Genomic DNA, 26,114 nt, shown 5'->3' with positions numbered 1-26,114 from the left:
TTAGAATAAAAATTAATTTGTATAATATTTCCGATTTTCCTACAAAATTATTTTAAAACTCCGCATTATCGCTCAGCAGATGGCGAGTTGTAAGCAAGTTTGTACTCCAATGGAGTGAACCGATTCCCTTTTGGGGAGCGCTCCTCAATTCTTCCCTTCACGTGGTGTTTTTTAAATATTTCCAGATTAAAAAATTATTCAGCAATATAAATTTAAAAAATATATGGAAGTGTTAAGCCTTAATCCTGTCCCTATCCCCCGTGGGGAGGAATTCAGTAACAATGTATGTTAGCTTTATTTGCACATTGCCGTCACTGGGGAACCCGGGATCGAATGCGGGATCGAATCCGGACGGGTCGAAAAATCCCCAGGAATTTTTCGGGTGGTGGTCCGTCCGGATATGTCGGTCCCCGTCCCTCACCACCCGGCCGCCCCATTGTGGGCCTGGCCGAACCCATAATGGGCTTGCTATAAAAGGCCCTCTTAGTGCCCACCGGGCGGAAAGAGTTACAAAAAAAAAAAAAAAGCCTTAATCCCGTCCCTCTCCCCCGTGGAGAGGAATTCAGTATAAATGTATGTTATATTTATTTGCAATTTAAGTCACATAATATCAAGAAAAAAATTATTTTACTGAATTTTAGCGTTTATTTAAATGAAGCGAATCAAAATGATAAAACTTAAATTTTGGTGAAATTTTAAATCAATTTTTTAAAAAATAATAAAATTAAATGATTTTGATTTCTGCTCATGAAAATTTTCGTGAAATAATTATATTTCAGGCCATTATAGATTGCACATATTGGATGCATCTTGTACAGCTATAAAAATAAATAAAAGTAAATTAATTTTAGTAAAATCTACAAGAAAAAATATAATGAAAGTAGTAAATATTGATAAAATTACTTTCTAAAAGAAACTCAATAATGTTTATTCCAAAATATATTTCAATCCCTTAGCACTGAAAGATAATTATATTTACTCAAAATACAAATAAAAATTAATACAGATAAACACAGTAATTGCTTATTTTTTCATTTTACTTACGATTAAAATAGTAACCAATGCAAAGGTTCCTGGTATTTTCCAAAATGCGAAAAAATCACTCTCTCTTACAGTATTATATTGCTTCTGTTTTGGATGAATAATTTTCAGATCTTCGGGCTGTAAGTTTTGCTTCATTTTTGCAATATTTTCTTCCAAAATACATAATAATTTATAAATCCATTCCTTAATAATAATCCATGTTTTGCTTCATTTTTGCAATATTTTCTTCCAAAATACATAATAATTTATAAATCCATTCCTTAATAATAATCCATGTTATTTGACTCCATTGGCAAATAATACTCGAAGCTACGTGCATCCATCCGATGAAGTATTCTTGTGCAATGGATGTGTATACTTGCAAACGGAAGAGAAATGAGCAGAAATAATATTTTGTATTATCTAAAACACAGCCCAAGTTTTCTCTAAGCTTAATGTTGAGTGGTGCGAAATAGCTTTTCATGCAAGCAGGGAAGCTCAGGATGGATCTTTTAATGCTTTCAAACATATCTAGAAATGTTAATTATTATAATTTGAGATTTATATTTAATAATTTACAATGTTTTAAAACAAATGTTTAATTCAAAACTCTGTAAAATTAATTTAGATAATATAAAGAGTAAACATTTAAAGTCTAACCATTAAAATCATGCTGCTTTTGACTTTTGCACCAGAAGTAAGATCTTCGTTTTTCTGTTTTCTTGCCTATATAATAATAATAATAATAATAATAATTATCATTATTATAATTAACGTTTATGAATTTGATTGTATCAATAATCGTTTGAAAAAAAAAAAAAATATAATATATATATATATATATATATATAAATCACCTGAGGCATCTCTTGAAAAGAAACTCAATGCCACAGCACAGAATGAGAAAAATATTAACAGAAGACAAATCTTTTTCATTAACTTCATTTTCTACATAAAAATAAATATAAAATATTTATCAAATTAAAAAAAAACTAATATATGAATATATACGACTGGATGGTGATGCTGTTAAAGCGTCAGCCTACCGCCCTGGGGCAGCCGGGATTGAATCGGAGCCAGCAACATCCAGGAATGTTTCGTGGGTGATCAAATTCCTGATAATTTGAGTCTCGTACCTCACCGCCCGCTGCTCCCATTGTGGGCCTGACTGAACAAGCCTGACTGAATGGGTAGGGAATTTTTTTCGAACCCATTGCCGGTTCGGTCAAGCCCACAGTAGGGCGTTTTATTGCCCATAAGGCGAAAAGAGTTTTTAAAAATACGTAAATATAGTGTTTAAAAGTCTAAGAAAAAATATTTTTGAATAAGTTTTATAATAATTTGAACAATTACGCTAACTTATATAGGGTAGCCTAAAGGTCAGTTAACAGTGAATATAAATCGAAAACTGAGTTTAGAAACATGCGCTTTTCTTTTACAAAATCGGTGAAAACAGTTTAAACGCAATTGTTTTTTTTTTAGTTAATTTAGTTAATTAATTGCAACCCTGCAGTATTAAAAATTAATTAACGAGTTTCCTTAGAAACGAATATAGCAGAAAACAATTCAATGATTTATATTCATTCCGTATTGGTGAAAATATTAAAAACTTTATTCTTTAGCCCGTTTATATCGAATTTATCATAAATCCGGCTTATAAACTATAATCTTTAGACGGAAAATTGAACAAATTCGTATTATTTTGGCTCAACTTAACCTATTATTATCCCAAATTTATTGTAAATTAATGCACGTTCTATGGAAGTAATTAAGACGAATTTTTTCTTACCTTTTATAGCTTAAAACACGAGATCTTCGCCTTAAAAACAATCGGAATTTATTGTTATAGATTCAACACTAATATATCCTTATTGTAACAAAAGAATTAAAGAAACCATTTATCGTTCATTGTTGAGATAAGTGCTGTTTCGTTTTAGTAATAACGTGAATTTATTGAGGATTTCACAGATTTAAGAAAGAAGGATTGGTGCTTGCGATTTTACAAACATACGCAGAATTTTCCGATTTATATATTATTAGAGTGAAGAGAATAATCGATTTTCGGCTTTGTATAAGACGGTTTTAAGCTGAGTATAGGATATTTTATAAAAATAATCGATTTTTCCTTCACATTTTCCAGAATTTGAGTAGTTGAGTGAATGGAAAATATCAATACCCTGTAGTACATTAAAACGTTTAAAAACTATCGCTTTCTAACAGAGGTGATAGGAATTTTATATCAGAAAAATCATAAAAAGATAAGGCAAAAATTAAGCCTTTTATTTGAGGAAAAAAAATAAGAATTTTAAATCGGAAAAATAATTTTTAAAAATGTAAAAGCTGAGCCTTTTCTCTGAGAGAATAAAAAAAAAAAAAAAAATAAGAATATTTAATTTATAAATAATTTTTTTAATTTTAATGTTTAATTTATCAAATTTACGTGTTATTATTTTTAAAATTTTTTTATAAAATCCAGAAAAAATTATCTTAGAAAAATTATAATAATCTTATTTCCATTGCTAATTTTATTAAATTATTGGAAAGTTATGAATAAAACATAAAATAATTCTCTTGGTATATTATAATTTTTTGTAAATTTTATCGGTTAAAATTATTTTTATAACTAAATTAAAACTTTTTAGTACTTAAAATAAGCATTTTTATTTTTATCTACATTAACAAAGAGAAGGATACCTTTAGCAGTAATGATTTGTTACAACAGTGATGTTTATGGATTAAGTTAAATTTATTTTAGATTTATAAAGTGGATAAATTCATTAAATATTTTAATAAATCATCGAGAAACTGTCAAAAAAGGGAATATTTCTTTGAAAATATCTCGTAGAAACAAAGTGTTTATAGCTTGACTCCATTTTTTTCTTCTTCCTCCTTTCTTCAGAAAAATAACCTGTCAAGGTTACCGTAGTCCCCGTCTTCAAATTGTGAGCACAGTATGTACAGTACTGTACGTACATATTCGTACGTACATTAATTACATACATATTTACATATGTACATAATTAATCTACCTACGTTGTGGCATTTAGTTATAATGCTTATAAATTACTGTACGTACTGTATTATTTATGTCTATACATACTGTATGCATGTACTGTACATTTATTGGCTTCCATATTTCTTTTAATAAACATGTTTTAGTTAACCGAAATGGGTGTTTCATTTCCATATTAACCTAGGCAGCATTTTACTCATAAAATGTAGGAATATTGTAGGCTACTGCTAGCAAAACAATGCCAAATGTGTAATCACTTTCGGTAATCCGACACCCCTTTGGTCCCATACCTGTCGGATTATCAAGGGTCAGCTGTATAAATAAATTCTAATTGGAGGAAAAATTCGGGTGAGTTAACTAGCACGATTGCGTGTTGTACGTGATTTGTGTACTTAACTGCTGTTTTTAGAGCTCGAGAACAAATCAAATGTACAAAGGTGAGTTGGCAGACCATTAAATAAAAAGACCCTGTGAATACCACAATTAGACAATGTTGGCGAAGCATCCCGCCAAAGTTAGAAACTCCGACTCGGTAGAGTGACGAATAAAGATCTTAAATGCCAACAATGATAAAAGACAAAAGAAGTCTGAAATCAGATGTAATTTTATAATAGTAACTATACTAATATTTTAGTTTTGCACACATTGGCAATAAAATTCTTAAATCCTTAAAAACACACCTATTTGTTAATTTCGTCAGTTTAAAAAAATACGACTGGAAAATTTCGAACTCGATATGGCAACACTTTATATAGCATTGTCACGGACGAAACTTTCCGAAGTTTTGATATTTCGTGTTTATAAATTTACAAATGGTTTTGTTGTCGATATAAATAATGATTTTTAGTTCTAATGATATTTTATCGCCATCTCAATTGAAAAGACTAACGGAGCACAGATATAGTTCGTCTGGCTCTACTATTCTCGATCCTCTCGTCCAGTTATTTTGGAACTGGTTAGTTACCAAATTACCGATATGGCTGTCACCGAATCTGATGACCATAAGTGGTCTGTTTGTCAACATATTTACGTCTTTATTACTTATATTCTATAGCCCCGATGCCGTGCAAGAAGTAAGTAAAATGTAGAATAAAAATCCTTTTGTTACTACAGTTAGGATGTCTGTTCGTATTTATGTTCTTTTGCTCTCGAGTTTCGTGGATTATTCGAAAGATAACGATTGGAAATGAGCTTGCCGACTTCCGAAGAGTCGATTTAGAGGAATCTGAAAATTGAAAAATTTTACCATATTCTGGGATTCTCTTGTCAAATTCACTAGAGGTGACTACCCTAATAGGAAGTGTGTCGATAATATAATTTTATAGATATTTAAATGTTTTAGAAATATAAATAGGTGAAGATACCGTATATTAGTCGAAATAATAACTACTATTCTGGAATCCGTTTACTCGTGAAGTGTTTTCGGCCTCGCTTCAGGACCATCCTCGGTATCTACGTTGGAACGACCTATTTTAGAACGTCGAATATTCTAAGAATGCAATGCTGTTCGAGTTATGACCATCGTTACTAGAATGGAATGTAAAATTTTGTTCCGGGACTACTACCCAGTATGAGTAAACCAATTTTTATACCGATGTCTTGCTCGATTAATGTGACGATCTTTTCCACGACACGATCTAAAGATCCGTGCCCTTGGTTATTACGAGGTTTTGTTCTGCCGTCTGTGCTCAATGTTGCTTGGGCTTTTGGGTAGTGGGGGGATTTGCCTGGTCGGGGTGGGACAGGACGATAAAAACAACGGTCTCTGTGACTAAATGTTATTTTGTCAACTGGAGTATTTATGACAATGAAACTGCAAAATGCATATTGTTTGGGTTTTGGGGTTGGTTGTGGGTTGGAACTGTTGTAGAAAACTAGTACTGATATAATTAGAACTAAGTAACTGCAAACGCCATGCGAATCTCCTTGAAATATTTGTTTGCGCATATATGTAGCAATGTTTCTTCCGACTTTTTGCTTGTTTTGCTAATTTCTTGCTAATTACTTTTTAATTATGAAATAACAAGATGCTACTTTGACCGTTGTGAATCTGCGGTACATATTATACATACGAGGGCCACGGTACTTATTATAAATTTGTTGTTTTTGTAATGTCTTAAATAAAAAATATATTTACAAAATTTGCTATTTTCTCTTCAAAATTTTCTGCAGCTCAACTTTTGTAGCATGTGATATGGCAAATCTACACAAGTACAGCATTCTCCTGATAGCTAAACAAGCAGCAGCTTGGCAGTTTATCTTTAGGAAAATGAGTAAAGCAAAAACCTTAGCCTGCAAGTTGTGTTTGATCTGTCACTAAAAAATTTGAAATTCTATGAATTTCAAATTTTTTAGTGACCATTGTAGACTGTAATAGGTACGACTTTTGGGAAAGCAAGATTAAGGTTGATGAAAATCATCAATTGTCAAGAATAAAGATGTGCAGAATCTAAAACACAAGGCAAATGAAATTCACAAAAAAAACAATGTAGCCATGACAAAGCAAATGTTCCTCACTCAGTCATTTGAAAGGGATAGTAAAAAACAAAATTCTAGAGTACAATAAAAATTGTCAATTGAGTTGGTTATTTTGTATAAAAAAGGTATAAAACTTTTTAAAAATATAAAAAATAATTTTCTCTAAGTTAAAGCACTAAATCTTAACCAGCTTTGAGAACAAAACACTGACTTTTAAAAATTAGGTAAATTTATTTAAACTTTTAAAACATTCTCCAAATGCATTTCGCCTTTAGTTGAGGACTTGTTGGTAGAATTACATTGACCACTTCCTGGTGGAGTTTTATACCATGTTATCTGTTATCTTATCCCAGCATGAATCCAGCGTAGTGCCATCCCTTTATTTAAATTGATATTATTTACAAATTTCATTATACTATAGTGTTCTTTAATTCTTTGTTTAATTAAATTATTTTTTGTATGCAATATCTCTATATTATTTTTATCAGTTTTACAATTATATTTCTAAAGTATTGAATCCATTGTAATTCTTTATTTTCCAATCTTATAGATTTTTCATGTTCTTTGATTCTTTTTTGCTGCTATAATATTTTGATCAGGTGCATATACAATGATTATATATGAAGCGTGCAATGCCATAAAGTTGTAAATGCCATTTTTCTCAAAATACATTTTATTGAAGAAATGAATTTTAAATGCAATGTTTTTTCCTACAAAAAATATTGTGGCGATTGTGGTGCTATAGTGTGATATAATGTGATATATATATGTGTGTAATATAGTGTGTATAATGCGAATAGTGTGGCTATATTTTGAAGATGAATTTATGTGCAAGCCATAACGTTTTAAGTGCCAAAGTGCAAGCCACGTGACTTTTGGCGCGTAAAATGTTACGGTTACATTTACATCATTTTGTTATTCCAATTTGTAACGATAACGCAGTGAGTTTTTTACGCAGAACCGGATAACTGAATCCCAGTTTATTAATAGTTAACCTGTATCACCTTATTATTTGATATTTCAAAATGATATTCAGACTTCCATTAATCTTTCAAATTTGAAGTTTTTAAATACATTTTAACTTTTATTACAGTAAATTAATACGTTATTGTTTATATTTTCCTTTATTTATCATAATTATATTACAATTGATAGAGATTACAGCCCAGTTCAAGTACCAAAACTGTGGGCCCAACATTGTTGAAGCCAGGAAGCAGTCACTAATAGATTATTGCCAGTTTTTAATGTTAAAATTGATATTGAATTTGTAAATTGTGTTTAATAATTTAAATGTAAGTTTTTGGTATTCAAAACCGTTTTTCGGCTGTAGAAACATTAATTTTATGATTGCAATTGTTTTTGGCATTTACAACTTTATGCACTTGCACAATTTTGGCATTTACAACGTTATGACTCTAACCTTTTTTTTAAACTTTTTTTGTTTCCTTACCATCATACTTAGGTGTTTTTAATTAAACCCAATGTTTTATTCCAAAGTGTAAATTGTTAAAATAATTTTTATAGCATTTGACTAAAGTTTGTTCATTAGAAAAAGTGTTTTTTCTCTCTCCTGAAAAGTTTGTTTTCTTGGCATTTACAACATTATGGCATTGCACGCTTCATATATATCACTCCTGAAGTTTTAAGTTTGCTGTCTTTCTCTTTGTTTTGCTGTAGTTTAGAGACAATAAATTTAATATAATGCCTACATAATTGGAATCACATGGCACTGAATTAGTTTTTTGTTCTGGCAGGTTTCCATTTTGAACAGGTTTTAGTATTTTTTTTTTATTTTTTAGCTTTTAAACTACACCAGATTATTGCATTCATTGTTTTAATAGTAAAATCACTTCTACATACATAAAAAGGTTTCTTGCTAGGCTTAATCCAAACTAGTTATAATTAAAGATGGAAATATTTAAATGCAAGAATTGAATTATATTGTAAAATGTTCTCATTGCCTATTAAGAACTTGTGCTAGGTATTCAAATACAATCAAATCTCAGTTTTTGAACATAATTCCTTTCTAAAAGTTGTTTTTAAAATTGATTTCTTCTAAAACCGAAACAAATTTTTCCATAAAAAGCAATATAAAATGGATTAAGTCGTTCCTGACCCATAAAGCATTTTTATTTTCCCAGCTGTGATATATAACAGAGGGAAAAAAAATGACCCACCAAGATTTTTACATTTTTGGACTCAGGACAACTTGAAACATCAAGAAAGGAAAAAAATTTGGGTGTAAGTTTTGTATGTATGGATATTTGTGTGTGTGTTGTAAGACAATTTTGAAGCTTAATAATTCCTGTGCATTTTGTTGAAAATTTCTGAAATTTTGCAGAGGAGGTTTATGTATTACGGGAATTGATGGTATTAAATTCTGGTGATTGAAGGTCAAAGAAGTGGGAAGGTAATGAGGGTTGTGTGTATCCACAATAGGGTTGAACTTAATAACAATTTTACTCATTATTAGCATTTACAATTTTTTATAAGATTCATCTCTACCCTCAAAATTAAGCTTTTGCCATTTAGTTAAAAATATAAAAAGTTTTTAAAATAAAATATGGTAACAGATAGCACCACCAGAATTTTAAATGTTGCTGGGAAAGTTGAGCAACTCATTGCTGGTGTATTATTTTTACCTTTTTAGCTGTAAAAGTGCCTTGATACTCAACCAAATAATCGCTGTAATTAATCGGCTGTAAATTTGCTAGTAATAATGATTATTAATAATTTATAGCCTAATTGATTATGACTATTGTTTAGTTGAGTGTCTACGTACGGGGCTTTGGGAAGTTTATTATTTACATAAAAATGCCTATAAATGCAATGTAACATTATGCATAGTATAATACTATATTATATATAATAAATTTTTATTTAATTTGACTTGAACATAAACTCTTGGATGCCATTTATATTATGTGAATGTCAATTAACAAGCTTTATTATAATGTATTGGGTTTTTGTTACATTGTTTATATTCCTTTTTATTAATTAATTTGACTTAAATTCAACCAAAAAATGGAAGTAGTATCTTTCTCACATGTGCATTGAAATCTAATTTAAATAGTAATATCATTGATGATTTGTGTTGTGATGTCTAATGACATGAGGCGATCTCAGCACCACTAAATTCCAAATCAGTTGGGTAGTTGACTTTCTTTAACATAGAAAGTATAGGGAGTTGATCATCTGTGGTCAGCTCTTGCCAATTAGCTTGCTATTGCTAGGAAAGGTATATTCTGCAGAGCTGTTTACCAAAATCTTTGAATCAACCTAGCCATTTGCTACAAAATTGAGCTTTAAGTGATTTGTTTGCTTTTGTGTAATTGAGTTAAAAATTGGGTGATTAAGACAAGATGTCACCATATTCTATCTCTGACCATTAACTATGATCCTCTAAGAGCAAATTTGAGTCATTTTCATACGAATCAACTCCGCCATAAATTAAAATTTTACTTCTGTACCAGTTGGCATTTTGACTAGTAAGAGTTATTAAATAACCTAGTAAAAATAACAGCAGTGAGTTGCATAACTTTCCTGGCTGTTATGAGATCTTAATTAAAAAATAAATTTGTGTGTGGCACCATTATTTATGAGATTTTGTTATAAAAAAACTTTTATTTTTAGTTGTTATAAAATGGTGAAAGGCTTAATTTTGAAGATTAAGCCTTTCACCATTTAAAATTGTAAATGTTAATAATGAGTAAAATCTTAAGTCCAACCTACTCAAGATATGTTCCATGATCTCCTTGACCTTTAACTACCAAAATTTAGTAGCATCGATCCCCTAACATACAAACTTACCTGCAAAAATTTCAGAAATTTTTGACAAAAGTCATGGGAATTATTAAGCTTGAAATTGAGTGAACAAAATCATGTCCCTCTACACACATTCATACATATAATCTTTATTTTTGTGTTTTGCATTTCTGTACGTTTCAAGCAATGTTCCCTCATAATTTTTTTGTAGATGAGCGAAACATATACTTCTTTGATACATAAAATCTTATTTTTTCCTATAAAAATTAAAATAATTAATTATAAAGTAGAGATTAAAATTCATTTTAAAACATACTTCCATACAAAATATTATCTTTTGTCAATGATTTAATGTATTTGATTGAAATATACATAGCAATAATCATGTTGCAGACAGAGTGAGAAATAAGTAAACAGCAGTTCAAATCAGTGTGCATGCTTGCCTGTGCGGCACATAAATTCTCATGCGCGACAACAATTTCAGCAGTGCATAGCCGCACAGCTGTGCAGCTTAGAGGGAACATTGGTTTCAAGGTTTTATGAGCCCAAAAATGTAAAAATGATTCCGTAGTTTTTTTCTGTATATATAACAGAGCAGGAAAAGTAAAATGCATGTTTTACCATCTTCTAAACACAAAAAACATTCAGATACAAGCCAAATGATATGCACCCCACGAACAGCATTGCACAAATATGGCACAGGAGGTGGACAATGATGAGTCAAGGAGATGATGTTCATGCAAGTTCTCTATACAGGTATACCTTGAGTTACGTCGTTTCGAGTTACATCGTTCTTGATTATATGTCATTTGTCAAAAAAGTATATGGAAAAATAAAAAATCAAGTTTAAGTCATTTTATTTGACTTTACATTCGTCCGCCACAAATATTGAAGTCGTAATATCACTAGAAAAGCGTTAAAAGCACATAAAATCATATTAAAATATGTACATTTACAGTAAATGTTAACATAATCATCATAAATCCTAGAGAACGAAACATGAAAACATTGTGTTTCTGTGTTGTCATCTTATTTAGAGGTTTTTAAGTGCTCATTATTGGCATTTCCACTGTAGTTTTGACTTACATCATAACTACACAAGTAAATTCGACTTACATTGTTTTTCGATTTACGTCGCCTCTCCTGGAACCAATTACTGACGTAAGGCAAGGTATACCTGTATAAACTATTTTAATAATAATTTATTATTAAGATATTCTTTTTGCTTGTTTAAGATGTTTAATTTTTTAAACAAATTTTTTATAAGAAATTTCTAATTTTATAGGCACCGAGATGGACATTTGTCTTATGTGCTTTAGGTATGTTTATCTATCAGACATTAGATGCATGTGATGGTAAACAAGCAAGAAGAACTGGAACTAGTTCACCTTTAGGTGAATTATTTGATCATGGTTGTGATTCATTATCTACAGGTATTTATAAATGAATTTATTATAAAATATACTATAATTTAATTTAAACCAAACCTAAAAGAATTGTTTAAGTGATACTGTTTATTGTAATTAGTTTGTAACTTGTCTAAACTTATAACATTATGAAAAGTAAATAAATAAGACTACAGTTAAAAGAAATTCTCATTTCATTGATTTAACTTAAATTACTTAACATTAAAAGGACAAGTTAAAACAATTTAAAAATGTATAACTTGAAGACTTATACAATTAAATCTGTCTGTAATGGAATCCCATGGGACCAAGTCAGTACTTCCATAGTAGACAAGTTTCTGCTTTTGATTAACGCAATGAATTAATTCTTCAATGCTACCACGTATATCAAAATTGTGTTAATGAAATACAGTGGTATCTTGGTACTTGACAGAACAATCACTACTCACTCAAACAAATTTTTTTGTTAATAACAAATATTTTTATTTTAACTTTAATTTTCTCATTTGTAAAAGTTTTCTGTGATAAACATGAGTAACTAATTTAAAAATAAAATGAAACCTTAGAGCTACCTACCTTTGTCAGACAAAATTATACTCGATCCAGTTCATTTTTTTCACTTAATGCATGCAGTAAACTGGGAAAACTGAATCCACTTATAAGGGAAGAACAGTTTGGATTCAGAAAGAGAAAAAGCACTAGAGATGCAATATGAGTGCCGGAGAACCATAGGAGAACAATATGTGAGGACCGGGTTTAACCCGGCCCAAAATCTTTTTTTATTGTTCAAACCCCTTGTGAGAAATTGGAGAAACGGTCAAAATTCTAAGGATGTGCAGCCTTCTGCTGTTGAAACGCACTTCCTTTCCCTCCGGATCCAAACTGAGTCACGGAGATCGAATCATCAGCGATTCACCCACTATCGCAATTGGTGATCAAAGATAACGTGACCTGTAGTATATAAGGGGGAAAAGGCTGATAACAGGGTCGCTGAAGGTCCGCATAAGACGCCCGACCCGTCAGATCCGTATTGAGAATCGAGGGCCGAAATCCTGAAAGCCATCGAAGCCCGCCGACGACGAGCCAGCCCCGACCGATCCTCCTGCTTACCTCCATGACCGGAGAACTGAGACAATTAGTACTACGATTACAGCCGATATATTCTAGGAAGAGGTATGACCCCTAAATTTGTAAACTCTCTCTCTCCCCCGGTTAGGAACTGGACGCGTTAGATTTTCTGTGTTTTGTTTATCCGTCTGAATAAATCGTTGTTTGTTTTCATCATGGTTCCGTTATTTCGAATATCGCCTTGAACTTATTGACGAACCCACACACTTCCTCCACTCGACCTGACAATTAGTTACCCAATTCCAACGAGTCGGGATATCATAAAAATTTAGCCATCCTTGACAGTGGGGTGGGTCTTGCCGACCTGTTCGCTGAAGCAAAAGGAGGTATGACTCCATCCTGCCTCCCGGCGTTCCCACAAATACATTGAGAAAGGAAAGGGAAGGTTGTGTGTTTTATAGATCTAGAGAAGGCATTTGACGGAATTGACAGGAAAAGATTGATGGACATTTTGAGAAAGAAAGGAATAGATTGGAAGGACAGGAGATTAATACTAAACTTGTACAAATATCAGAGAGCAATAGTTACAGTGGATGGTCAATACAGTGAGGAAATCAAGATTGAAAAGGATGTTAAGCAAGGGTGTTGCCTATCACTGCTTCTTTTCAATTTACATTTGGAAGAGATGATTATGGAATATCTAGAGGAAGAGAAAGGCATTAAAATCAGGAGAAGGCAGATTCAGTGCCTAAGGTATGCTGATGACTGGAGAGGGGATGTGTGGTGTTCAAAATGAAAATTCATGTTAACAAAACCAAAGTGCTCTGGATCAGAAAAAAGGAAAGAAAGGTCACAAACAGTCAAGAACCTTCAAAATCCACTAACACATTTTTAATGAAAACATCTAATGAATGTTATTGACCTTGTCCAAGGTCTGCTTCAGGTTTTTAACCAATAAAATTCCAAATGTTTTTTGATTGTGATTCATTCCAGTAATTCAGTAAGAAGCTAGTTTAGTCATATTTAAATCCAAAATTATTGAGAAATAATTCCATTCATTATTTAAATGTTTGTATGAAAATATGGAAATGAATGTCTAGTTGGAAAGTCTTGAGATAGCAGTTGAAATTTAACTTAACTCAACCCTTGTGTGAGAGGCTGGATGAGATGAAAATTTTAATTAAATACAACAAAATATGTATAATTAGAATAATGCTTAAATTTCACATATTCTATAAAGAAAAATTTTCCCAAGACTTAATAAAAAATGGAAGGATGTGATCGCATCTTTTCCCAGATATACTTCCGTTCTAAAGGTGACACATCTTCTGAATGTATGTCACTTGGAACCTTCATCCTAAATTCATCCATTAGTCTGAAACTGAACATTGCCAAAAAAGGGGCATTTAAACCAAGGGGGAGGACCCCCGAAATAAAAAGATGAACATCGAAACCAACGAGGGAGTTTGCCTATCCATATATCTTTGTGCCAGTGTATTCCCGCTGTACTCCACTGCCGATCCCTTTAACTGCCGTCGTCACTAGACCATAACTGTCTATTCCTACCGGACATTCGACCCTATCCAGGAGTATTATCCAATCCAGCAGACCCTTCTAGTGAAGATCTCCAATGATACTCCTGTAGACTACCGTGTCAGTGAAGATCTTTACGATAATCTGTCTCAAGTTGGTTCCTAAGACTCAAGAACTTTCTTACATTGGTTCATAGAAAAGTACACCTCCACACTCAAATTATACCCTATTTACAGTTTATTTACAATAGGTAGAATATACAAGCTTGAAAACACAATATTTACTAGATAACAACAGGGGATGTCTCACGTATCAGCTTAACCTTCGGGAACTATTATACTCTGGGGAAAACTCAGTCTACTAGTGGAGTTGGCTCAACTATACAGCCCGTCCAGTCTCCGCGCTTACCCATCCCTGAGATCATTATCAGAGGAGAACGCTCTCTCTACGCTCAGCAGGCTGCCCTAGTGCCTGAGACTACCGTATTATCAGTCTCTTGCCCTTCTCACCTTTTCTCTCGCCTGTCTTACTATTTAAAGAGTTTTAGGACGACAACTTCCAACCAATCAGGATTCTCCCTTTCATCGGAAGCTTTCCAAAACGTCGGCTCTTCTCCCGACAAAACAGCCCACGTCTGTCATTTGTTTACATTTTTTTCTAGTAAGCTAACATGTGGTAAACACATTGCCCGCCCACACACAAGTCCCATAAACAAACTCCCTTCGTTTCCCCGACTGTTTACAAATACAACACCAGGTGGAACCAATTAACAAGGTCGTGTCGCTTTTGTCCCTACTCTGTTAAAAGTGATCCTTTACACTTCTCCACCCCTTCATCAAGACAACCTTGAAAATCAGCACACCAATCAAGGTATTTTGCATCGTGTGTAATGTAAACTCTCTCTCTCGGCTAAGAACTTGTTAACTTAAGTATGCAGTCATGTTATGCTATATAGCTTTGTTCGATTTTAGCTGCTCTTTGGAGCTAAAGAGAACTCTCTGTTGTTCTATGTATATGTGTAAATAATTTATATAAATAAACGGGTATTTTTTTTTATAAATAAGTTGAAGTGTGCACTTCTTTCGGCCGCGTTGTCTCTTGGTCTGTCTCTATTCTGGACTCTTAGTGTTTACATACACGACTGCTCACGCACAATCGGAATAGCAACCAAAGGTTTCTGTATCAGCCTTAAAGGATACAGTGGTGTCAGTCCTGACATAGGCATCACCGGTCTGGTGCCAACTCTCTGGTCACACTTGAAACTAAAAATAACTGAAACAAATGGAAAAGCAAATAACTAACTAAATTTAAGTGTAAATGAAAATTCTCTTTTGCTACCTCCCAGTGCTTACGTCTCAGTAAATTAAATTTCTGAGAAGTAAGCACAACTAAATTGAATCTAAAATTGACATTGTTATAACTTTAGTACATCATATTTTGGAGAGATAGTAATTAAGGATAATGTTTTCTGCACCTAAACACAAATAAAAGTTATTAAAATAAATAAGATTTTGAGCCTAAACTCTGTTTAATGACAACATTTAAGTTTAATAAATTGTTTTTATTATAATAAATTTATGATGCAAAATTTAATATTCAGAGCCCCACCAGTGGGCGAGTGGTCTCCGTTGCCGCTCACAGCGGTGGTGACCGGACCCTAAACACTGGGAAGTTCGGTCATGGGTTCGTGCCGCGACTCTGACAGGCTGGCTGCTAGGAGTTTTCCGGGTTTTCTCCTAGCCAATAACGACTGAATAGGAGGCCAGTTCCCCATAAAAGTCCTCCCGGAAGGCACGGTTTCCTGCGCGATACGTTAAGGCCATGAGATAAACGGCCGGCTCTTCGATCGCATAGCGATCATCACGACACTCATCGGAGAAAAAAGCTATATATATAGGGCTATAATCTCCATATGAACCAACATCATACAAAGACAAAGACTAATAATTTGAAGACATAACAAAATAGTATTAACACACTTCACGCCAACATAAAATAAAGAGTAATTAACACAGTTGTGTTGCGGCGTTATTAACAGTTATTTGTAAAGTTTCACATATAAACGCAAGTACTTTCAACAACTTACGGTTGTCATCTTCAGGCAATATCGAATACTGTAATTTTCGAACAATTTAGTTCTATTTAACGGACTATTTAAATTACGTAAAACACGTGCATGGAAATCTAATAAACATATTAAAATGCAATAAATATTATTGATGTAAAAATATTCATATGGGAGAGTCTATACATAGCCACCTTAACACCGTGCAATGCTCCAACATTGGAAATCCCGCAATTATGGGTAACATTATTTAAACAATCTAGATTATAAATTCGTCTCTGTTAGGTACACCACAAATACGGCACCTCTATCTTTAATTTATATTAGCGTAGCATATTAAAGCAGCTTATTTTTACATCAATAATATTTATTGCATTTTAATATGTTTATTAGATTTCCACGCACGTGTTTTACGTAATTTAAATAGTCCGTTAAATAGAACTAAGTTGTTCGAAAATTACAGTATTCGATATTGCCTGAAGATGACAACCGTAAGTTGTTGAAAGTACTTGCGTTTATATGTGAAACTTTACAAATAACTGTTAATAACGCCGCAACACAACTGTGTTAATTACTCTTTAATTTGAAGACAGTTCGCTCAAACAAATTTAATATTCAGTAGTAAAAAATATTAAAACTTGGCACTTCTAAATACTGTATAGATATAATGTTTAAAGTAAACATCTTAAAAAAAATTTTATTATTTTACAATTTTTAAACTGTTAAGTTTCAGTAAAAATAATTTTATGTACAAACTTCTCATTCCAGTTTTTGTTTCACTTGGAGTATGTGTAGCTACACAATTAGGTACTTATCCAGCATGGATGTTCTTTCAGTGTTTTGCTGCAATGACATTATTTTATTGTGCCCATTGGCAAACCTATGTATCAGGAACATTACATTTTGGAAAGTAAGAGAGATATTTATTTACTTTTATTTAAAATAAGTATACAAGTCAAATAATTATAAAATATTCATTAATCTTTTAAGTGTTATTATTTGGGAACCAATAACACCACATGCATAAATCTTAGCAAACATTGTTCTGTATATATTTGTATATCTTGCTGGCTTAGTGTGAGAAACGAATAAAGAAACTAGAAAATTTTATGCTATTTCAAAATTCATAAATTTTTAAGTTGTAAATGAATAAGTCATGACATTTCATTTTTTTTTTTAATTTATAGTACAAACAATTGAAAATACTGTACCTAAAACTACTAATAATATAGAAAAAAATTACATTTATTTACTATATCTATGGTTAAAATTTGATTTTTGGCAAATTTTTTAAACAATGTTTGTGGAGTGACCTACATTTGTTTGAGTCATTTAGACACTGGTTTGTAAACAGTTCTCAGTATGGAAGGGTTAATGTTATTAACCTTAAAAAACTCGGTTTACTCAACATCGTTTAACTCATCACCACTGAATAAAATCAACATACTTTTTCTGTTTCACACTTTTTTGACGTCTGATAAGTCGACTCCCCTCCTGAAAAAATGAGTTCACATCGTACAATAAACTGTGTGGTGTGAACTCATTTTACAGGGGGGGAGTCGAATCATCAGAATTCTAAACAGTGTGAAACAGAAAAAGTATGTTGATTTATCCAGTGGTGAGGAGTTAAACGATGTCGAGTAAACCAAGTTTTTTTAACATTAATAACATTATTGCCCATGTAAGTTGGCCAGGACCACAGAAAATTGACTAATTAACCTACGGTGTCGAGTTATCCGGGTGTTGACTTATGTGGAGTCGACTGTATTTGATAAAAAAATTGTCAGGACTAATAATTTTTAAATTTACAAAATTTAAGAAAATTCTTAAAAAAAGACAGTACTGAAACGTGTCTTCTCAATTGTCCTTTTACATGCACATGAGGAAAATAACAGTTTTACAATGTATTTAATTTTTAATATTGTGCCATGCCAGAGGGATCTTATAACATTTTTACATATTGAGGGGGATGAGTAGCCTCAAATGAAAGGTGACTCTGCCTTAGAACTGTTATTTTCCTCGTGCATGTGAGAGAGGACAAATGAGAAGACATATTTTTGTATGGTCTTCTTTAAGAATTTTCTTAAATTTTGTAAACTTAAAAATTTTTAGTCCTGGCAATTTTTATCAAATTAATTTAGTCAGTTTATAATCAAATATAAATGTTACTTGTTTGGCTTATATATGTAATTGTTTGCCTTTCAGTTTGCATTTAATATAATTCTTTTAAATTAATTGATTCTTAAGTTTAATTAAATTCATTCATATATTTTTTTATGTAGGTTTGATGTCACAGAAGTACAGTTTACAATTATAATTATACTTCTTGTTTCTGCAATATTAGGGCCAGGAGTGTGGTCAACAAGAGTGAGTATAAAATCATATGATTTGCTGTTTTGGTTAATGTGAGCCTAGGTATACAAAATGGCGGCGCTTCTGGTCGCCATCTTGTTTGCACACGCAAATGTGCAAACAAGATGGCGACCATCGACAATAACCTAAACGCGCCTATATTTAAACTTTTTAAAAACTAAAACATTTTTAAAACATAAATTTGCTACTTACTTTTTTCCCTGCTTTTGGACCAGAAACGAAAAATAAAAAAGTCATTATACTACCTATAAATTCAATCGATGCACGGACGAAGTAAATTACGAGATTCTATACATTAGTGGTTTGAACAAAATTTGCCTGTATTGTACATAAATTTTACTCCTCTTAAGAACTGCAGTCTTACAATTCACATCTCTCACCTTTTCATCTACGATCCATAGAAGCAGCGTCTCCATAGAGGGTGGCACCTGCGATTCCACGACCACCCTAGCCTAGCTTTCCTTGTCGTTCACGTTGTCTTTCGGCGTTGGAAATCACTATTACATATCCTTGGTTTTGACAAATTTAAACACGTTTAACACACATTTACACACTATAAATGCACATTTAAACACATTTAACTCACATTTGCACACTTTTAAACACGTTTACACACTTTAAACGCATATTTGAACCACATATAAACCCTTTACAAAATTTTTACCTCACTTACACAATATTAACACACCTTTAATACACTTTTATGACATTTAACACACATTAAACACATTAAGGACACGTTTAACATCTTAATTACCATTTGACAAACTTTTCTCCTCGATAACTTTAGACTTCGTGTAAATTGTACAAACTTTAAAAAAATACAAAATACAAAATTAACAACATGCATAATCTGTCTACATCGTAACCAAAATTTGAAATTCACATTATTCGTCATGTTTCCTGAACAGAATTTTTTGATGGATATTTGCATACGAAGGCATCATTACTATCAGCGCCATCTACATTTCTTTTCTAAAAACACTTGCCATCGAGGTTTCTGGAAGTGCCACCATTTTGTATACCTAGGCTCACATTAACTGCTGTTTTTACTTTCTCTGCAGTATTATTATTAGAAAAATGTTTTCACAAAAAATAATAATTTTTTTAAGGTAAAGTGTCCTAAATATGTTTTTATCCAAGTTATAAATATTTGTTTCTGCAATCATTTAAAATGTTCATTCTAATTCAAAAATAATTTAATTACTAGATAAGTCTTCATAAACAAAATTAATTTTCTCAAATGTTTTCAGCTAGAGTAGCTGAGAAAGTAATCATCAGGATACATATGAAATTAATATTGGAACATAACTTAGAACATTTAAATTTTAAATATACATTCATTTAGTGTAATAGATGTAAAGCAAGGTTGCAGCCAAACTTTTCATCTCTAAAACATGAACGTTGAGTGCTGTTTACAAGATGGGCTCTCAATATTCGACGTTTTAGAGATGAAAACTTTGACTGTTACCTCGCTATTGACAATTTCAGTTTGAATGTAAAAGCATTTTTATATAAACATCAATAGAAATAAAAATAAGATAAAGAGAATAACATAAAAAATAAAATAAATATTAATTGATACTCTACATTGATGTATTGGTTAATAGTTACAACATAATAAATATAATTTGAAGTCTATAAATTGTTAACTTTTCAATAATTTTTCCATGTTTTGGTTTTTGTTGATTCTGAGAAGTTTTGCTTCACTAAAGTGTACAGTTTTCTAAGGATAGTCAAAAGGCTATATATGACTGCAGTGCACAATGCTTTTCTTATATCATACTTGTGCTCTTTAATTCCAGTGGGCAGATTACATGGTATACTTACTAATACTGTTTTTATTCTCTGAAGAGAATGGTACAGATGAGATTAGCATACAAGCAGAACTTTATGGTGTACAGTTTCCTCCATAATAAAAAAGATATACTGGACATGCACACCTTCCCAGTATAATCTCAGCCTTAGCTACACATTACAATATCTCAAGAATACTCCAAACTTCAGTGAAGTAAAACTGTTCAGAACCATCAAAAAACCAAAACATGGAAAAATTATTGAACATTAACAATTTATAGACATGCTAGGAACTGCTTCTTCTAAGTCATAAAGATACCTAAGTCTACTTTTGGCATGGAATTACTGTACAAAATATAAGTTACACTGCAACTAACAATCAATATGTCAGTATATTGATTAATTTTTATTTAATTTGTTTAATTTTTTATATTATCATGGATATTATGCAAACTTGGCATCATATTAATAAAGATAATTTAGCTGCTTTTTTCAGGAAGCCAAACAAATTTTTATTAAGAAACATTTTTGAGCTTTTACAAGAACATCTTCAGCTCAATTTTCAAAATGGGATTCTGTATTTGAATTTGAATCTGGAAGATGTTCAGAATTAAAAATATTTGATCTAATGTCTTGATGATGAACAATATTTCATTTAGGAAGTTGAGCTGAGTTTTTATAAGAGAATGAAAATGTTTCTTAATAAAAATTAGTTTGGCTTTTTGAGATAAGCAGTTAAATGATCTTTATTTTTATAGGAGACTTTTGGCATCTTCTACATTGCAGTTTTATGCTGCAATGAAATATAAACAAGTGATGAAATAATTAAGAGAGAAAAAACAGTCAAAATTAAAAAAAAAAAACTCATGTTGCATGCAATATGTACTTGTGGCTGGCGGAGTATGTTTTTGGTAGGTCAAGGGACCATTAAGATATTGATATAAGATAAGATTAAATAATTAATTGAGACATCAAGGAATGTCTTGCAAAGTGCCTATTTCCATTTATCAGTAAGCACAAGAATCCTCCTTTATTTATTCTTGCCAGATGGCCAAGTTTCATTATGGAAAGAAGGCATTGGATTGGTTCAAAAAGAAAAATATTGATTTAGTACTTAAGGAAGTAAATCCACAAATTGTTTGGAGTTATGCCCAGTTGAAAAATATGAAGCACTTATTAATTAAACAGAATCTAAAGAAAGTGAAGTGCAACATTAAAGATGAAAATGAATAGCTCACTGCCTAACATTCAAATCCTATTATTATAATCCTTTTCAGTTGTGCCTTCTCTCTGAACAGGCCACTGTGCAGCCAGCAATTTTTATTGTTCTGATATCGCTTTATCCCATGATTTTTTAATTAGCTGCAGGTCAGATTTCAAGGACATGTCAATAGGAATTTTTTCATCGAGGCATTTGATAAGTTTCCTTACTTCATGGCATCTGTAGTTAGATTTAAAACTTTTTATTATGACAGTGTCAAGTGATTGCAAAATTCCTGTGCAGTTTGCTGGAAAGAATTGTATTTCCAGATCAGATTGACTGTCTTAACCCTTTTCCTCGAAATCTTGTTTATGTTTATTTTGTGATTCTTCCTAAGGCAATATAGGTCAATTTGGCAATATTATTTTAAAAATTCACCAAAAATCAAATTATCATTATATCTATATGAAAAAAATCATGTGCATTTATTAATATCTTTAGGTTTAAATACAATATTTTTGAATACATTTTATTGAAAAAATTTATAAGAAAAAAAAAATATGTATCAGAACTGACACATAAACTTGACAATTTGTAACTTTTTGTGAAAATTAACATTGTCTAGTTACCTAGTTGTTTGCTGGCACTGAGCCAGAAAGATGTAGAATATTGTTTTGTACAATTCGATATAACATTTATGCATATATGTTTATTCGTTGTGAAATTATCACACATTATATCAAACATTTGTTTGAAATCAAAATTTTATAGCAGTTGATAGCAGATATTAACTAATATAATGAACTAATATACTTTATTCACTTCATATCGAACGAGATTATATATTTTTGAAATAAACATATGATTACCAGTAGCAATACATGTAACATTTGCTGATATTTTCAAATAATAAAAAATAAAAAAATATATAAAATATCAGAACTGAAGGTCACAACTTGAATATTTATAACACTTGATATTATAGCTAATAACTTATTATAGCATAAATGAACTTATTATAGTAATATTATTGCATGAATATGCTAAAAATGAAATAAAAAATTACCAGAAAAAATAAATTAAGAAAAAAAAGCATTAATTAAAATTTTTTAAGTCAACAAAACACCACCTGGACAAAAATATGTGAAACAGATGATAGACGAGACAATGCCATCAAGCACTGACATCTGTTATTGATCAATTTTACAAAAATTGATTTTTACCAGAGTAATGACAAATCGGTACTCTCGAAGTTTAGCTTAACAATGGGGATACTGATCGATCGGTACTCTCAGGGGAAAAGGGTTAAGACAGGGTATAGTATTAATTAGAAGCAGGACATTGTAAGTTTCTCTCATCACATTCCTGTTAAAATCAATTTTCTGTGAAGTTTGGCCAGTGTAGCCATATCCATAAATAAAATACTGCAGTATTTTACTTATTAAAATCTTCACAAATTCTTGGAAAAGTGGGGCTGTCATCCATCCCTTTTTGTTGTGCCTGAAGTGACAATAAATAGAAGGATAGAAGTTTTTTTAAAACAACAGGGCCTTGTGGATATTTCGATAACAGTTACAGTTCTCTTGTTACTACCATTTGAATTACAACAAATTCTATCCTTACTCTTCTTGTTCCCTTTCACGGATGAATGAGCAATAGTTTTGTCAGGTTGTAATCAATAAAAATAAAGCAGTTTCATTCAAGTTATACATATTTCTTATCAAACTGCTCTATTATTGTTCACAAACTAGTTCTTCCCACTTCTACAACATCCAAATCAACTTCACCATGTTTCTTTTGCTTTGATAAGAACTGGAGATAGAAATTTTGGATCTTCAGAATGACATTGTCCTAAAATCCATTGTATCAGATGAGAATTTCTGGAATATAGTTGAAAGAAACAAATTTCCATTCTTGAAAAAAGCAGCATATAAAATTGTTTTTAGTTCCACATAGTTGTGTGAATCATTGTTTTTGACAATGACTATCATAAAATCAAAGTGTACTTTGATTTTATGGTATTCAGATCATGACTTACAGATGAACACCTTGATGCTTGCTTATGAGCAGGAATATCATCATACTTTCCTATTTATGAGGCAATGGTCAAAGAAATGCAATGCCAAAAATCACATTGACTTTGAGATTTATATTTTTTATAAAGAATTTTTATACTTTGTAGATTTTGTATGCATTATTTAGTAATTACTTGTTTTATAAAAGTTATTGTTAATATTCTTGTATATGTTTTATTACATTTTTGGATTAAATGTTTTTTGTACATTATGTGTATGTATTATTATTATTAACTATGTCCAATTACAAATTCACCTTGAAAAAATAAATGGCACTTGCTGTCCGACTGGTATTCTAGAATGTGCTCTTAGGTACAAAATGGTTTGGGATCTCTGCCTTAAACTATCAAACAGGGTTAAATTTCTCTTAATGGCAATATTTTTGTTAGTAAAATTCTCAAGGCATTTGTAGAAACTTGCTTTCCAAACTGGTATATAGTGAAAGCCACCTGTGGCTGTATTCTGGCCACTTACCTCTCGTCTCTTCTTTCACCAACAAATGACATCAAAGTAAGAGATGAAATTCATCTCTCAGACACAGTGGTGATTCTGGTCATTTGTAACGATCTCGTCTTCATCGATGATGTCATGATACTACTAGGTTGATTATACATGTTTGGGTTATCTGCATGCGCAACACAGTATAGAATTGTAAAATTTTGAAAATGCAGAGTACGTAGTCATAGATCATGTGGCAAGGAAAGCACGTGTTCAAATAAAGCACGTAATTTCAACGAAGTTATGTTTTTTGTTTTATAACATTTTTACAGATTGTAATGAAAATTTGTCTCTTAACTTTTTATTTGTTAATAACCTAAGTTAGAAAAGCATGCGTACTTAGATATTTTTTAAAATATTACCATCTAATTTCTCCTTAACTATCTAAGTAAGACAAAAAATACACTTACGTAAAACGCAGATAACCGGAGTGGTTAGTATTCGGGTCGCAAACGTTTTCGTAGCCTCTTCTAGGCTCTTCTTCAGGCTTTGTAGTAATAAATCTATGCCGATCGTTGAATTTTGAATATATTCCTTTTGGAAAGAACCGTGTTTCGAATTCCATCACGTGATAACGTTGCAACATATTTTTTAAACAAAACGATCGCCGGTCCGTGTAGTGCGCATGTGCTTCGAAGCGGTGATGATGTTAATGTTTAAAAATTATCTTCCAGCAGGATCTGCCATGCTGCTGAAAGGGCCAACTCGTCTTTAAAATTGATGCACGTGGTGTTACATCCTGCTCTGTATATTTCCATAGCTTCCAATAATTTGAGATGTTCCGGGTGGTTAGTAGTGAGAATAATGCGGGCTGCGCTAAAGTCCGCCATTACTTCTTGATCGGTGGCATATGTTGAGAGAGCTGTTGTGAGCCTTTTGTGTAGTATGTCTGCCTTATGTTCTTTAATTCTTATCCCCATTGTATGTTTGATGGAGCCAATGTAGACCATATCTCTGTCAAATCTGTGGTCTCTGAGGGGGATGGTGTATATTCCCGTTAGTCTGATTGGGTTCGGAGGATCTTTTCCGTTACGGAGTATTTGGAAAATGGTCTGGCATCTTCTGTAGGCTATATGGACTTGACGTTTTTTGGATATCGTAGCATATAACGATTTTAGTCGTGGGTTAAAAGTGATAGGGATCCTTTCAGTATTGTCTTCTTGAATATTTAAGCGCCTTTCCGTTGGATTGTTACACTGTTTCTGGATATTTCTGTACTTTCTACATAGTCCCCTTACCAGGTTGGTGTATCCGTGTTCTACCGCTATTTCGTTTATATGTTTGATCTCCTGATTTAGTGCCTGGTGAGAGGAGGAGTGCGTAAAGGCCCTCCTAACTAAGGCTCTAAAGGCCGCTATTTTATACTGAAATGGGTCACAGGATCCTATCGGAATATACATGGAGGCAGTATCAGTTTTGCGATACACCGAAGTGTGTATGTTTGGCCCTTCAAAAGCGATATCTATATCCAAGAAATGGATTTTAGAGTTACTATGCTGCTCCACCTCAATTACCAGACCGTACGGATTTTTGTTCATTGCTTTAATAAATTGATCTATATTTGGTTCTGTCCTCCACAGGATGATGATTTATATATATAAAATATAGTTAATACATAGGAACAAAATAAAATGAAAAACAATCAGTTTAAGTCACTTGTGATCATTGTGAAAAGTTTGGGAAAAGACATTCCAATAGCCAGAAGTACTGGTACATCAATTAGTATAGTTGTTGAACCATAAAATGTTTCCATAATTTTGTTAGTTACTAAGTTCAAATGTTACAAAATATAATTTATAATCATTTTCATATAATAATA

General features: G+C 31.8%; 1 protein-coding gene across 2 annotated transcripts in view; it reads left to right on the top strand.

Annotated features, from left to right (window-relative positions):
- Positions 1-4,807: 4,807 nt before the first annotated feature.
- LOC136976768 (choline/ethanolaminephosphotransferase 1-like) overlaps positions 4,808-26,114 on the top strand; it is a 62,589-nt gene continuing 41,282 nt past the window's right edge. For both annotated transcript variants that reach the window (XM_067272134.1, XM_067272133.1), the window contains exons 1-4: positions 4,808-5,109; positions 11,565-11,712; positions 17,120-17,261; positions 18,634-18,718. In XM_067272134.1, coding sequence (XP_067128235.1) covers positions 4,873-5,109; positions 11,565-11,712; positions 17,120-17,261; positions 18,634-18,718 — 612 coding nt within the window. In that variant the 5' untranslated portion in view covers positions 4,808-4,872. The remainder of the gene's footprint in view (positions 5,110-11,564; positions 11,713-17,119; positions 17,262-18,633; positions 18,719-26,114) is intronic.

The sequence above is a fragment of the Centruroides vittatus genome, unplaced genomic scaffold (genome assembly GCF_030686945.1).
Source record: "Centruroides vittatus isolate TY-2023 unplaced genomic scaffold, ASM3068694v2 contig_424, whole genome shotgun sequence".
NCBI lineage: Eukaryota > Metazoa > Arthropoda > Arachnida > Scorpiones > Buthidae > Centruroides > Centruroides vittatus.
The sequence above is the reverse complement of the archived record's forward strand: the minus strand, read 5'-3'. Positions and strand labels throughout refer to the sequence as shown.